At 42.4% G+C, this 15342-nt stretch overlaps 1 protein-coding gene across 2 annotated transcripts in view; it reads left to right on the top strand.

Moving 5' to 3' along the window:
- Positions 1-15342, top strand: part of Parm1 (prostate androgen-regulated mucin-like protein 1) — a 103148-nt gene that overhangs the window by 62017 nt on the left and 25789 nt on the right. For both annotated transcript variants that reach the window (XR_003302558.2, XM_026408462.2), the window contains exon 2: positions 4551-5255. Coding sequence is in view for 1 of the 2 variants with exons in the window: in XM_026408462.2 (XP_026264247.2) it covers positions 4551-5255 (705 nt within the window). In the remaining variant the exon portion in view is untranslated. The remainder of the gene's footprint in view (positions 1-4550; positions 5256-15342) is intronic.

The raw sequence follows: 15342 nt of genomic DNA, 5'->3' as shown, positions 1-15342 counted from the left end.
TGTGTGTGTGTGTGTCCCCTTGGCCTTTCCAGAAGTCCCCTGTGGTGCTGTGTGGAGTCACTGTTAGCAATCACTCAGCACGCAGACCTCCAGCCGCCTTGGGGCCTCAGCCAGGAGGGCACAGGCAACACCTGGCTGACTTGGCAACAGCAGGGGATTGCTTAACTGTGTTTCAATCAAGTTCCACCAAATTGGCAAAAAGCTTTGTCACATGTTTTATCAGGTACTCGACAAGCCTGGAGCAAGAAAGGAGAAGGCATAAAGGGAAAAAAGAGTGAGCAATGCAGACACTGGCCCAGGTTGCTACTCATGGAATCCAGGAAAGGTGACAGAGTTCAGACCATTCACTGACCTGCAATCCTGATACTCAGGTGGGTCAGGAGGTGCAGAATGCAGACTCCCCAGCCTGGAGTGTCTTGTAACTCCTCTCAGCACTAGGAGGATTTGCCTGCAGGTCCCAGACCTCAGCCCCTACATCCTTATTCCTAATAAGGCCAGAAACAGGGAGGAAGCCAAAATGAAGCTCTTTCAAATACCAGAGAGATGTAAACAATGCTATTGGTCTCCCCCATAAAAGACAATACACATAGAAATAAATAATTTTCTATCCAACTAAGAATCTGGATGCCTTTTCTTCAGAGCAACAATCTGTCAGCAGTTCCTGCAACATGGAGGCTTGAGTCAGAGTGAACTCCAGCCAAGATCACCATTTGTAAACTCACAAGGAGGAACTTCAGATTCGGTTGCACTCATGCCCTTTGACCTCACATTGGGCTAATTCTCAGAGATATCTTTCTGGAATCATTCCATTTCATGCATGTGGACCTGTCCATGGCTAGGCAGGGCCCACCATGTCCAGCATTGTCATCCTGTTTTTAAAACAATGCTTATTCACCTCTATATGAGAAATTAGTGGGTTTGATCTCTTCATTCTGTTAACTGCCATTTTTCTTAAGGAAATATTAAAACTGATTTTCCCCCCAACCCCAGCCCAAAGGAGAATAGCTTTCCTGTGGGTGGGAAGGAGTATGGGGGCACTACATTTGTTTTACCTCCTTCAGTTGCCAGTCTTCCATGGGCTCCCACTTGCTTACTCTGTAATGAAGCCTGCTGCAGTAAGATTTACCAGCCTTCTTGAGGCTGGGGCACAATGTGTTTATGGGGGCAGAAGGTGGAAGGTCCAGTTCTGACTCTGTCTTTACACAGTTCTTTCTAGGCAGACACTGCCCGTTCACATCACTTTTCCTTTCTGTATCTGTCCCCCTATTTGCAAATAAAAGGTTATACCCACTTATCCCTTAGGCCCTCTCCAGCCCGGAAATTGTTTTTGGAAATCCTAAGAAAACATTTATTCTTCCCTGTTAGACTTATTAAGTTTTATATCCTTCAGGAAACACAAGCTGTACGTATAAGAAAGCAGAAACCATATTTCAGAATGTCTTAGGGTTTTGGAATGTCGAAGCCTTAGCCTGCGAGTGATGGTTTAGAGATGTGGCCTTTGGGAGGTAATTACATTTTGATGAGGTAATGAGAGTGGGTCCCTCATGATGGGATCATTGCCCTCATAAAACACACCAGAGCATCTGTACTGTCTCTTTCTCTTCCCTTCCTCCCCCCATCCAACTTTCCCAAGGAAAGGCTATGAGAGAAATAGCTGGTAGGTGACCATCTTCAAGCCTGGAAGTGGACCCTTGCCCGAAACTGAATTGACTAGCACCTTGATCTTGGACTTTCAAGTTTCCAGAACTGCAAGAAATAAGTTTATTGTTAAGCACTCAATCTGTGGTAGTTACAGCCGTTCAAGTGGACTGCGACAGCCAGCATTCTCTAGGAGAGCCAGGGTGTCTTAGCCTTGGCTGTCTTCATGCATCAGGCAGTCAGGGCAGCATGGAAGGTCCCATCAAATATGGCAAAGCAGAGGTTTCGAGTGTCTCATTCAAGTGATAATCACCTACACTGTCACACAATTTCAAGCATCATTGGTTTGTTAGGAGTAGAAACTACCTGAACTAGACCACAAAATACTCTAAATAATTACATAGTAGTTAATCATGAGAAATGAATGACCATTTCCAGTCCTCTTTGGAAGAACATAGGGTAGGAGTATGAAAGTATATTAATAAGAATTAAACAAGAAAATGGGAGTCTGCAGCAACCAAACTCATTCTTGGAGCATGTCATCTGTAGTACTGTAAGGATTTCCATAGTGAAGTTTTTAGCTCCACTGGAAATGACAATGCAGGTGTCACCCTGAACAACATAGATCTGAAGCAGCATCATGTACATTCTTCTCCTTTCAGAACCGATTCAAATGTCACCTCTTCTAATGACTTTTTTAAACGTCATTTGAAAAGGACATTTGTATATTTTACATTCTGTATTCTCCTTATAGAATTTATTAATCTTTTCTCAGGGCTCTCATTGCAAGTCAGTTTTACTTTTATAAAGTACTTTCCACATCATACTATAGGAAATTGAATATCCTTTCTGTCCTATTAGACGGAGAACTCTCCAATGGCAAAGCCATGGACATAGAATCTGCTCATTAAAAACTTGAATGAATGAATGAATAGATGGCTTCTTTAAAGATCTCTTGTTTGTCTCAGACTTCCAGAGATACTTTGACTGGGCTACCAGACAGAGGTTCTCTGCCTCCATCTGCCCATATATGATTCTAATGAACAGAAGTTAAACAGAGTCATCTTTTTGCCCTTAGAATCTTTAATCGGCCACAGGGACTGCCAGGAAACAGCCAGTAAGTTCCAAAGGTCACATGTGAAGTTCCAATGTTTTAATAATATTTATCCTAACTGTTGTTTTGTTCATATTTCAAGTACTTCCTGATGTGTCTTTATTCCTAAAACTGTTGACTGTTCATGGCCATCAAAAGACTATTATTACAGCATGGAATACCATGTAGCCTGTTTTCCTGTTTAGTATGACTCTCTTGTAATTCATAGTCTTGATCAACTTATTTTTATTTTTTATTTTTCTTTTCTTTTTTTTCAGTGCTGGTTATTGAACTCAGGGCCACACACATGCAATGCAAGTACTCCAAGTACTCTACCACTGAGTTATATCCCAACCTCCACCAACTCCTTTTAAATAAAATCTATTATTTTGATGAAAATCCAAATGTTAAGTTGAATACAGACTCTGTAGCACAGTTTTCTATCAACTCCCAAATCTGTTGCATGGGGTAGAATGGTAAGTCAGCAGATTTTATGTGACTGCTTCCCCATTGGTCTTTTATCCTTTCTTCTATTCTGGTATCTAGCCTAAGTTCTCCTCCTTCAGAGTCTTGATCTTGGTTGGCCTTTACCTATGTGCATGCTTCAAGGAAATCTCCCAAGGGTATGTAAGGTTAAATAGTTGAAACCTAACAAGACAAGACGTCAGCAGTGGGCATATGTCATGGTGGAATAACAAAGAGTTAGACAAGAAACTTAGCCTCTGATAGCACCAGATATTTCCAGAGTAGTGTCCTCAGGACTTACTACTGGATTTGATGTGGTGTGTGAGGGACAGAGAGGCATGAAGGATGGTGTCCCAGTTTTTAGTGAGTAAATCTGTGAATGGGGGTCCCACCTAACAAGCTGGAAATGAGTAGGGAAAAACTACTTGGGGGAGGAAAAGGAGGTGGGAAGGCAAGCAAGAGAAGTATTACCCAGAAGGTGAGATCCTAAACCTGTGTCTACCAGAGCATTAACTAGCACATAGAAGCTGCTCATTAAACAATAAATGAATGGATAAAACAGATGGATAAATGAAGGATGGAAGGGAGAGACAGAAAAGGAATTTAAAATTCTATAAAACATGAAGAACACGTGGCAAAATGATATGATGGTGAAAAGCCCAGGCTCGGATTTCAACAAACTGGGTTCCAGGCTCAGCATATATTTCCAAACCTCAAATCACTCCTGCTAGCTTCTGTTCTGGGACCTCCCGCCTCTTTCTTCCTCTGTTGGAAAAGTGCTCACATATGTATTCATCACATCCACCAGGTTCTGCTTCCCTGTGCTAAGTGCCAAGGGCCAGCGAACAGCCAAACAGGGAGGTCCTCTGCTTTTGCTGCAGGGTGGGGCGGAACTGAAGTCCCTCTGCAGATACAGCTTCCTTTCCTGCCAGTCAGCACACAGGTCCGACCACACCTCTCTCCCCACTACATGCACCTCAGCATCCCTCCAGTTGATGTGAAGCCAATGCCCCAGCCATCCAGTCAAATTCCAGCAAGTCAGCTGGCTGGGAGGGACAGTCTCACGAGAAGGGGATGAGACTAGTTCACTCCACTTACTTGAGCTGACTGACCCACTAATTGCTCTTACAGAGCCTTCAGGCTGGTTCCTACAGAGAGTCACAAAGCAAGAGGAGAGCAATTAGTGGGAAGAATATTTTTTAAAAGTCACCTCCACAATCATGGAGGGCACAGTGTAAAATGAGAAATACCTGTGACAGTACTGGAAAACAGCTGCGGGGCAGGCACCTCACTGCTATTTCATATATTATATGGTTTTCACATAGTAACTGCTTTTGTACTGGCTCTTTCACAGGATTGAGGGTCCAGAGCCTGCCTACATCAACCTTCTTACCTGTTTCTCTTCCGGCAAAAATAACCCCACCGGCCTCCACCTGGACCAGCTCTGCACAGAACCCTGTGGCCCTCACGGCGTCCCCAGCCAGTGGCGTTCACAATACCTCGGTACTCCCAGTCACAGACATAGCCCTGACATCTGCACTGCCCAAGCATGTGTCCACTGAACCCACAGAAGAGGCAATCACCAGCCCATCCCCGAGCTGGGAAGGCACAAACCCAGGCCCGTCACTTCCTGGGTTCTTATCAACCAGCAGTGTGGTCCATGTGACACCCACGTCCGAGGAACACAACGCCAGCAGTCCTGAAGTGAGCGTGCCAGCTGAAGGGTCGCAGTCCCCTACATCCCTCTCCCCTCAAGCTCCAGCCTCTTCACCCTCCTCCTCCTCCTCATCCACCTTGCCACCTGAGATCCCTTCTGCCTCTGTCACCTCCAACCACAGCACCGCTGTGACCAGCGCCCAGACCACAGGAGCTCCAGCTACATCAGAGTCCCCAACAGAGGAGCACAGCTCTGGTCACACACCTACTTCCCGGGCCACAATGGAGCCAGTGCCCAAGGAGAAAACACAGCAGGAAACTGAGCCCAAGACAGTGATATGCGAGTCCGAGACCACCACCACCTTCCTGATCATGCAGGAGGTAGAACACGCGTTAAGTTCAGGTGAGTCTCCATCTAGACAACACAAGTGTTCTTGCCCATGCTGAGACATTAAGAACCCATTCTGTTACCCAAACACGAATCCGTTGGAGTTTTGGAGTGTGACACCTGAAGGTAATGATAACTTGCAAGAGTTTCCATAAGAATGCGAACGTTAATTTTTGTCACTTGATAATTTCCACATGACATATTATTCATTAGAGCTGATGGTCACCTACCTGTTTTGTCTCCTTGTCTTCTTACCATGTCACAGAGATTATAAATGAGTGATGCTATAGAGTGAGAGGATTAATGGCACGACCTTGGGTCAAGCCTCCTAGATTTCCATTCTGACTCTGGACCTTGAGCAAGTGACTTCATCTCTTTGTGCCTTTGTCTTTTCTCACATGTAAAATGGGCACAGAATAGATTCTACTGCATACTGTTCTTGAGGAGATAAAATGAGATTTTGACATATAAAGTGCTTAGAATAGCTCCTGGCAGGGAGTAAGTGCTCAGGAAATATCAGTTATTATTCAGCTCAGTTTTAAAAGAAGTGTTTACCTCTTGGAAACCAGTCAAAGTAGGGTAGAGATGGAGAGAACTTGCTTATTCTTTATTGTCACTGATGTAGTTCATGGGAAAGGCAAAAAATTTTACAGGGTATTGCATTTGTTTTGATTCTCCCAGCAACACTGTAAAGTTATTATTTTTATCTTCATTTTGCAATCTTAGAAATTCTGATGGAGCAATATTTAGGGTCTTTTCTGAGGCTACACGTATCTGCCACCAATGTAAATTTTTTGAAACTGTAAATTTTAGGGTGTGGGATGGGAAAAGGCTTTCTTGAGAGCACTTGGTCATTTGGCTGAGATAGAATGAGGTGAGAACAGCCAGAAGGTGAAGGGGCAATGGAGCTGCAGCTTCCCCTGGGTGGGCACAGGACAGGCACAGCTACCTAGAATATTCTGGACAGGCGAGGGTCAAATGAAAGGCTGTCACTGAGAAGAAATCCATATCTTTTAACAAATAATAAATGAGCACTATGAGTAAAAACCATGCTAGACAGTGTGGCATGAAGACAGAATGAAGATTAACAAAGACCTGATTCCTCCTGGAAGAGTCCACACTGCATAAGGGAAAAGTCCCAAAGAATTGTAAATTCCTATTTCAAAAGGCTCAGAATATCAGTGAGGGTCCCAACAAGAGAGACTCTCAAACTGAGATAAAGGAACGAATTACGAAATCTGGCAGGGGAACAGGGGACCCACAGGGGGTCTTGATCAGGCCTGAGAGGGAAGAAGGGAGTAGTGACCAGAACCCAGAAGGGGAGAGGCCTGTAGAAGAGACGGTCTTGATGGGAGCAGTGACTCCTGGTTGAAGGACACCTCTGTTCCAAGGTCAACTGCCTGTGAAGGGAGCACTCTGCCTTCCCTCTCCCTCTCTGATATGGATACAGAAACCAAGAAAGCTATTAGTAGTCTCAACAGTTCAGTCTCCTAGATGACTACTCACAGAAGGGTCAGGGGTAGAACTGCAGAGGCCAAAGGAGGTTATCTAGTTCCCATCCCCTTGGTACCCTGTTTATACCTGCAGGCCAGCACTTACAGCACGACCATGGGTGTGCGCCTTCCGTCTCTGTCTCTATCCTGCCCCCAACCCCCAGCCCCACCACCATGACCCCACCCACCCTCCCTCTCATCATGCGAGTAACAAACATCTGTGGCATTGAGGGGTGCCTGGAGCAGAGTGGGAGTCTTAAAGACTCTCTCTAACAAAGTGGACATCCAAGTATGGCCTTGTAGACATGGCCCCCCCATCGCTTTTCTCTTTCCTGGTTCAGTCTTCTACTACCACCTGTGTGCACTACTTCCATTTTCCAACTGGTCTCCCTTGTTCCACTCTCTGTCCCCTCCAACATAGTACAGACATGGAAGATCAATAGTCCTGAACAAAAAGTCTGAATCTGGCATATTCAAATCCTCATAATCTGACACATCCATTCCTTTCTACAAGTACTCTGGTTTCTTGAATTTTTTTTTAAGAGCTCTGTTCTAATATCTCATCTTGATTTTTAGGCCACATGTCTTGATATCTTCAACTCAGCTGGGTCATGAGCAAAAATTTAGTGGCAGAATTGGGTCAGAACCTCTGTAGTTCTAGAGAACTTGCACACAGTAGAACTCCAGAGTAAATGAATGAAGGAATGCTTGCATGGATGGGAAAGAGATTGGCATGGCAGGTGAAGGGGAGATAACTGAGCATGGACCAGTGTGCATTTCACAGTCCAGAGAAGATTTATCCCTCGTGATCTAGTAAAGAAAAGAATGCTTATTGTGCTTGATGTAGAGTGTAAGTTCTGATTTTTGAGTGTTAGAGTTTTTCATAGTTCAAGGAGAGAAAGGTCACAAGCACAAGGAACTCTTCACACCTCCTTAGTTTCTGACAATGAACTGAGACGGGTGGAAGGATCTTTGGGACAAAGTGGTGCAATCTCAAAGTTCATTTCAAAGTTTCTTCAAACTCTGTCCTGGAAGTCTGAAGTGTCTTGCTCAAGGTTACACAGTTCAGTGGCAGAGATGGCCCCAGAGCCAGATCCCTAACCCACAGTCAAGTCACTGTCACCACACAGCATTGTTGCACTGCTCCCGCTGAGAATCTGCCTCCAGGATCTGGGGATGTTCTTATTCAGTGACGTGTGTGCTGTCTCTGGTAGGGGCAGCATAAGACCAAACTTTTGCAGGGTCATCTGGCTTATTCCAAGTGGGTTCACACAACATATTTCTCTTAACCAAGGACTCATCTGCTCAACAAATACCAAAACATGGTCACCAATGAATAATTTTGAAGCAAGACAAATGCTTTGGATGCTAAGCCTGACTACAGGGATTGGGGAAGGCTCCCTAGTGGAGGGAGCTAGGAGCTGAGCTGCAGGAGATAAAGGGGATTAGGGCTTAAGAAGAGCAAAAGGGGATTTCAGCAAGGGTATTTCTTGTGCTTGTGTGTGAAGGTGAGGCTCAGGGGCATGACAGGTAATTCTGCACACACAGTGCTACAGAGAATTCCCCCACCCCGCAGTTGTGAGCACTGAAACCGCCCTTGGTGAGGAATCAATGCCTTCCACATTTCCAGTTCTGGTGGTTAATTCTCAGGCCTGGTTTCAGCAGACCTGTCAGCAGCCATGGACCAGGACAGTTATGGTGACTGCCCTCATCTTTAAAGCACTGCCTCCACTAAAGTCCTGGACAAGTTCTGTCTTGGTACTTCATCTATTCTGACCTCTGCCTCACTTCACCCCCTCACCCTGCTACACCGTACAGGTTGAGCAGACCAGGGCCACCACTGTCTTCTTCCCTCCACGATCTCTCCATCTTAGAGTTCCCTTCCCTCTCCTCCTCCCTCCACACTCATTCTTGAGTTGATTGCACCCTGGTTCATGACTTTAAATGACATCTGTATGCTGATTCCCTGAGATATAAAATTCTATCCCTGTTTTATATCATTGAAATCATATGAGATGAGTTCCTCACCTCTCAGTGTGCTCCTCCCTCTCTCTTGCCCTTTTTTCTTTCAGTTCCTTAGGCCAAGACCCTGGCAGTGATCCTAGACTCCTTTCTTTCTCACATACTCCCCATCTGACCCATCGGCTCTGCACTGATCACTCCTCACCCTTCCATCATCTCTCAAGTGGATTACTCTATCGTTCCTGTAACTGGTCTCACCACTCACCACAGCCTTGTCACTTTAAAACTTAAGGACTTTAGGGTCTGTTTGATGTTTGTCCTGAACTCTGCATTGCTGTCTGATAACCAGCCTCAGCTGCCTCCTAGTCAGAGGAAGAGTTCAGAATCCAAATGCTCCTCTGACCTTGACCTCTTTTTCCAAGGATGTGGCTGGTGCTCATGTCAATCTTCATATCTGAGCTCTACAAGGTCAAAAGTGAAGGGAGGGCTGCCTTGTTAGGCTGATGCCTGTGTGGCCAGTTCAGCAGCCAATATCCAGTTGTGGCTTTTGAACATATGAAATGTGTAGTCCCATTTGAGATGTTCTGTAATAGTAAAATACACATTGGATTTCCAAGACCTAGTACTAAAAGAAGAATGGAAACAATATTTTTTAGATGGGTTGCATGTTGAAATAATAACATTAGGGTAAATAAAAACTTTTTTTTTTATAAAAAGCTCAGAACAGATTCTGCTGCTCCTTGGCTATAACTTCTATAATTGTTTCCCCTCTGAATCAGAGTAAAGGGCAAAGTCTGTTTTGTGCCCACAATGCTCAGCATGATCTGAACCTGCATGGCCTCTTCTTCCACTCTCAAACACGCTGGCAATCTTTCTGTTTATTGAACATACAAATAATACTCCTGCCTGGGCCTTTGCACTTATTGTTGCCCCTGCCTTAAACATTCTGTCTCTCCAGGCCTTTAATGGCTCTCTCCTATTCATTGTCAGGACTCTGTTTAAAGCCTTTATTCACTTCCTTATCTGAAATAGGAACCCCATCATTGTTGGTCCCTCTGCCTCATTTTATTTATCTTTTAATTGCTAACTATTTTCTGACTTCATCTCCTTTATGAGATGAGTGCCTGTTTTCTATCACTGGACTGCCAGGTCCATGAAAGCAGTGGCCTGTTCACAAAGAGGAAGATGTAACTTATATCCCCAGCTTCTAGAACAGAGCCTGACCCATGGTAGGCTTTCAATAACATTCGTTGAATCAATGAATTGAAGAATATATCAGCTAGTTTCAGGGAAGTTGTTTAATTTCTCTGAACCTATTTTATCAGTCAGACAGAATAGGGCTAGCATCAGCATGATGGAGTTATTCTAAGGTTTGGATGAGACAATAAATTTCACTATTAAGCAGTGGCTTAATCAATGACTGTGTTCATATTTTACTACTATTCACTGTTATTATTCTTGTTACTACTATTTTGCTGTAGCAGTTATCATCATTATTATATTCACCATAACTAGAAATACCCTGTATCTTTAACACTGAACTTTCACTATGAGCTGAGAATCTGGCTAAGTATTAGGAGTATAGCCATGAATAATACAGTCATTTCTCTCCTGAAGTTTGCAGTGTAGCATGTACAGAGCATAGAAAGTAGCATAGTTTGACAGACCCAGGCTGCATGGAGGGAGACATTGCAAATGTAACAGGAAGGAAGACCTCACAACTTGTGCTGGAGAACCATTGGGAGTACGATAAGGTAATGATGTCCCTCTCATTCTACCATCTTTTTAAAAAAATAGAGAGAGAAAGAGTAGGATAAGGTAATGAGCTACAAGCAACAAGTCACTGATAGTCACCAAAGGCTTTCAGTCAGGACTTGCTAAGAATTATATATCTATATGTTTTTAAATTATATCATTATAGTTACACATAGTAGTTGGGTCTATTAACAGTACACACAAGGAATTTTATTTAAATCCCCACTTTTTCAACCCCTCCTGTTCTCCTCCCTCTGTTCTACTGATCTTCCTTTCTCTCCTTTATTTATTTAGTTTTGATTGGTACTTTTTACATAGGCACAAAGTTGAAATTCCCTTTGGTATATTTATATGTGCATATAACATTATTTCCTCCCCTTTCCCATCCTTCCTCTCTCCCTCTCATTTTCTACCTTCTACTTCACTGATCTTCCCTATATATTTATGATTCAATCCCCCACCCCTAGCTCACTTCCTTCTTTGCCATATTTTGCTTTAGCTTCCACATATGAGATAAAACATTCAATCCCTGATTTTCTGAGTCTGTCTTAATTGCCTTCAACTGACAGGAGAAATAGCTAGGGCAAGTGGCAGGCAATTCAGGACTTAAAACACATATAGCAGTTTATACCTTGTTTCTGATTTGTCATTGTCCATGACAGGCTATGTCACTTAACTACTCTAACATTAAGGGCTCTCAGATGTAAACTGAATAAAAGAGCAATCTTTCAAGTCCTTTGGGCTTATCAAACTATGACAATTGCCTACAACATTTATCCTGTGAAGAAATGGCAGTTATATTCATAAGAGCTTACTTGAAAATTGGGCTCATCCCTAACAGGTAGCCCTTCATCTGATCCATGGAATCATCCATTGAGGGGAACTCAGTAGTGTCTATGCTGCAGGTGATAGAATAGATCCAAAGAGATTAAATGTCTTATATTCTCTGATAAGTGACCAGGCCAAGATCCACTAATGCTAAGTCATTTTGCCCCACTGTACCTATCTTACCTGAAGCAGTAGAGACACAAAGTCAAGGAAGGACTTACAGCCCCTAGCATTACAATGGAAATTAGCTATATGGGATATTGTCAGATGTCACCAGCTGGGTCTAAGGGGTAGAGCTGCTCCATGGGAGGAGAAGCAGGTGGCCATAGCAGAAGAAACTAGTTTTGATTGGTTTTTATTTTTCAGCCTTTGACTTTTAAAGGAAGACAGAAAGATGTGATGAGTTAAATGTGGGTGATCTTGTGTTATTAAATGAGAACTCTTCATGTGTGGAAACTCTGACTCCAGTTTGCTTTTTATCCCGTGAATGAAATTGAGTGGTTCTGAGCATAGTTCAGGACTCAGTGAATGCATGCTTGAAGGATGAGCTGACATTGCAAATCAAGTTACATTCAAAATGTCATCAGTTCTGACACATGCAAACTTTAAAATTATATCCAATCTTCTCTCTTCGAAGTGTATGTTCTCTTTTGTTCATAAGATCCATGTGTCCACTTGTCTTATATAGCCCTGTATTTTCCATTACAAAGAGGATATGCAGTTGTGGGAATTGGTGAAATCCTTTGAACTTTGAATTGCTGGTTGAGCTCCAGCATTTATTTAGTATGAACTATGCTAATAAGTAAGTACCTTAAATCAAGGTCATTGAGCATCACAGACATCAAGACACTTCTCTGTACCTGTGAGGGACATTTGCTCAACCAGACATCCATATCACTCATGACAAATATAGATTTGATAAAAGAATAAGATAATAGGAAAGAAGAAAGAATAGTTTTAAAGTATGCCTAGAAAATGTTTAGGAGTGAAAAAAATTGTATTCTAGTGAGTTAATGATCATATTTAAAAACATTAAAAAATAAGTTAAACATGGCATAAACAATAATCTCATATAAAATATAGTTGTAAGAAGATCATGTAAAAGTCCAGAATGTATCAGAAAGCAATAATCGGTAGGCTCTGGTTTACAAATACCGCATTATTGTACATGTGCAGGCCTGGGCCTCTTACAGTGAATGACACATCTTTCCAGGTCTCTCTGTTCCACTTCCTATCTCCTCTCTATCACTAGGTCTATTGATTTTGAATTGTTAGTAGGTACCACACTCATTCACTTCTTCTTACGCTCATTCTCAAGTCAAAACTCCCATAATCCCACAGCATCAACCCCTTAACCAGCCCCTCCTCTCCTCCTCTGCACCGATCTCCCCAATCTGACTTATTCTCCATACAGCAGCCAGAATGATGATAAAATCCAACTCTGATCAGATCATACATAACCTGCTATCACCTACATCCCAGCCCCTTGAGGGTATCCTCTGCTGTTAGGGTGAAGCCCTCAGCCTCTAATTGGCCTCTATCTGCCAACCCTGGGTCAGCCACACTCCTGCCTCTCCCTCTCAGCACCACCCATGCTGGCTGCCTCTCCGGTTCACCCACCTGCTGCTCTCTGACTTAGGGCCTTCACTTGTTGGGATGCTTCTGCCTGAAATCCTCTCAGGACACAGCACTTTGCCTGGTAAATTCCGATTCATTCCTCAGATCTTCGCTCAAACGTCACTTGCTCTGGATGTTTCTTGTGGGCCTCCCCATCTATCTCTGGCCTCTCTGTTGTACACTGCCACACTTCAGTCACATCTCTTCTTCATGGTGTGTGATTATATACCTAGCAGTGTGGCTCCTGGTTCACAGCCTTCACTTTTTTTTTTCAAGGATGGGCCTTTGTCTGTTTGGGCTCACAAATGTGTTCTCAGCACCCAAGAGTGTCTAGCTCAGTAGGTGTTCAATAAATGTTCAATAAATCAATCAGTCAATAAATGAGTGAATTTTGGTGATGAAATATCAAGCGTAAGGTCATAAACCCACTTATTTTCTTAGCCTTATTAATCCTGACCTTTAAATTGAGAATAAAGAGAAATTGAAGAGTCCCACTATGCACACAAAGACTCCTCTGACACTCATCACTGTAGAGAGTGTCAAGGGATTTCTGCAGCCACACTGGGCTTCTTCCCTTGCTCCCCATTTCCCATCACACCTTTCTGTTCCCATCATTCTGATTCCTACTTTTGGCTTTCCCATGGGCTGCCATGGTTACTGTTATAAGCCTGCAGTCACAATTTTTTTTTCTTTTTTTGCCCAATTCTTTAAACTTATGCTAAACCATAAAGCTAGCGAAAGCAAAGCAAACTCCCATAAGGAGCTCCAACTGTCAGGTTTTATTTTAGTTAAAAATTATTCTGAATTCTTCTCTGTACTTATATTTCTCCTATGGCTTACTTTTACTACCTAAATCTTCATCTACTTTTGAAATATTTCCAGAATGCCCTTTGAAAAATATATGTCAAGGTAATAAAGTCAACTATTTACCATTTATGTTGTCATCTAGCAGCAAGACAACTCCATCATACATTTTAATTGTACCAATGTCACCTTTTATTACATTTGGAGAGTTTATGTCCCTCTGGAACAATTTTTCTGTTTCAAATACTTTCACCAATAATAGATGACTAAAGTGATTCTGGAAATGCTTCCTGAGAAAGAGAGGTTTAGCTTACAAGCACAGCTAATGTTGTCAATGAATCTACAGCTTATTGGCTCATTGGGAAAATTGTTTGGAATGTGTCTGATTCCATATCCAGAGCAAAACTTTATCATCACCTTCTAACTCAAAAAGCATGCCTTTTTTAGTTACAAGGTAACTGGTCAGAGAAGTGAGGATAGATGAACAACAAGCCTTCAACTTATCAAAAAAAAAAAAAAGGGGTTTAAAAGTCCTGCCCCAGAGAATTGAGTGAAGAGTAGTATATCAGGAAATCACATTAAAAAATAGTAAATTGATACTGTCCTTAGCATGACTTCTTTCTCAGGAAAGAAAAATATTGGCCAATAAAAGATGGCCTTTTATTTTGTAGTATCTTGCTTTCACGGTTAAACTCATAGCCTTCAGGGATAGACCACAGGCTCAAAAATGAAGGTGACCTTACATTAAATCATAAAATCTCAGTAAATTCATGAGCATGGGCATCGGAAATACTTTATCATATTTCCATTTGGAGAAATTGTGAAGTAATTCCAAAGGCAGGCTCTGTGTCAGACTGCCTGGCTCAAATCTCACCAGAGCCATTTTCTAGTTGGGAGGCCAAAGGGCAAGTTCATTTATCATTGGGTGTCATATTTCCTTAATCTATAAGATGAGGGTACAAGTATAATACTATACCTGTTCTACAGGATTCTTATGAGGATTAAATTAGACAAGTATATAAAGTCCCTCTTACATAGTTAGCACTAAATAAATGTTAGCTATTGTTATTACAGTTGGGTCCTTAATCCCCAGGTGGATATTAGCAAGAGTTTTGACTCCTCTAGACTTTGATTTTCTTAACCTGAAAACTTGGAATGTTTGTAAAACACTTTAAGACTCCCAAAAGGATACTTACTGTGCATATTAGGCAATAAAAGTCCATTTAAGTACCTGCCAACAGCACAATACAGAAAAGGATAATCCAAAAAGTGTGAAGGAGAAAAATAACTCTGTTCATGTTTGGAACAGTAACACTTTCAGAAAACTTGGGAAATTCAAAGGCAAGGGCTAGAGAGTTGGAACAACTAGAGATTTCTAGCTGGAAATAAAAACGGTCTGCAGGACCTGGGGCAAATAAAGCTGAGCAGTAGGATTGAGTCTAGGCCCCACCTGCTTCCAACAGTCAACAATTAAGACCTATAAATTGTACTCTTCCCAAAACTTGCATTAGAATTTGGAATTTTTTTTTTCTTTCCAGTCTTTTATCTCTTAAACTTTCAGGGTCTAGTATGGCATTATGTAAAAATGTGAATGTGTAACCGATGTGATTCTGCAATCTGTATTTGGGGTAAAAATGGGAGTT

This window comes from Urocitellus parryii, chromosome 10 (genome assembly GCF_045843805.1).
Source record: "Urocitellus parryii isolate mUroPar1 chromosome 10, mUroPar1.hap1, whole genome shotgun sequence".
NCBI classification, from domain to species: Eukaryota; Metazoa; Chordata; class Mammalia; order Rodentia; family Sciuridae; genus Urocitellus; species Urocitellus parryii.
The sequence above is the reverse complement of the archived record's forward strand: the minus strand, read 5'-3'. Positions and strand labels throughout refer to the sequence as shown.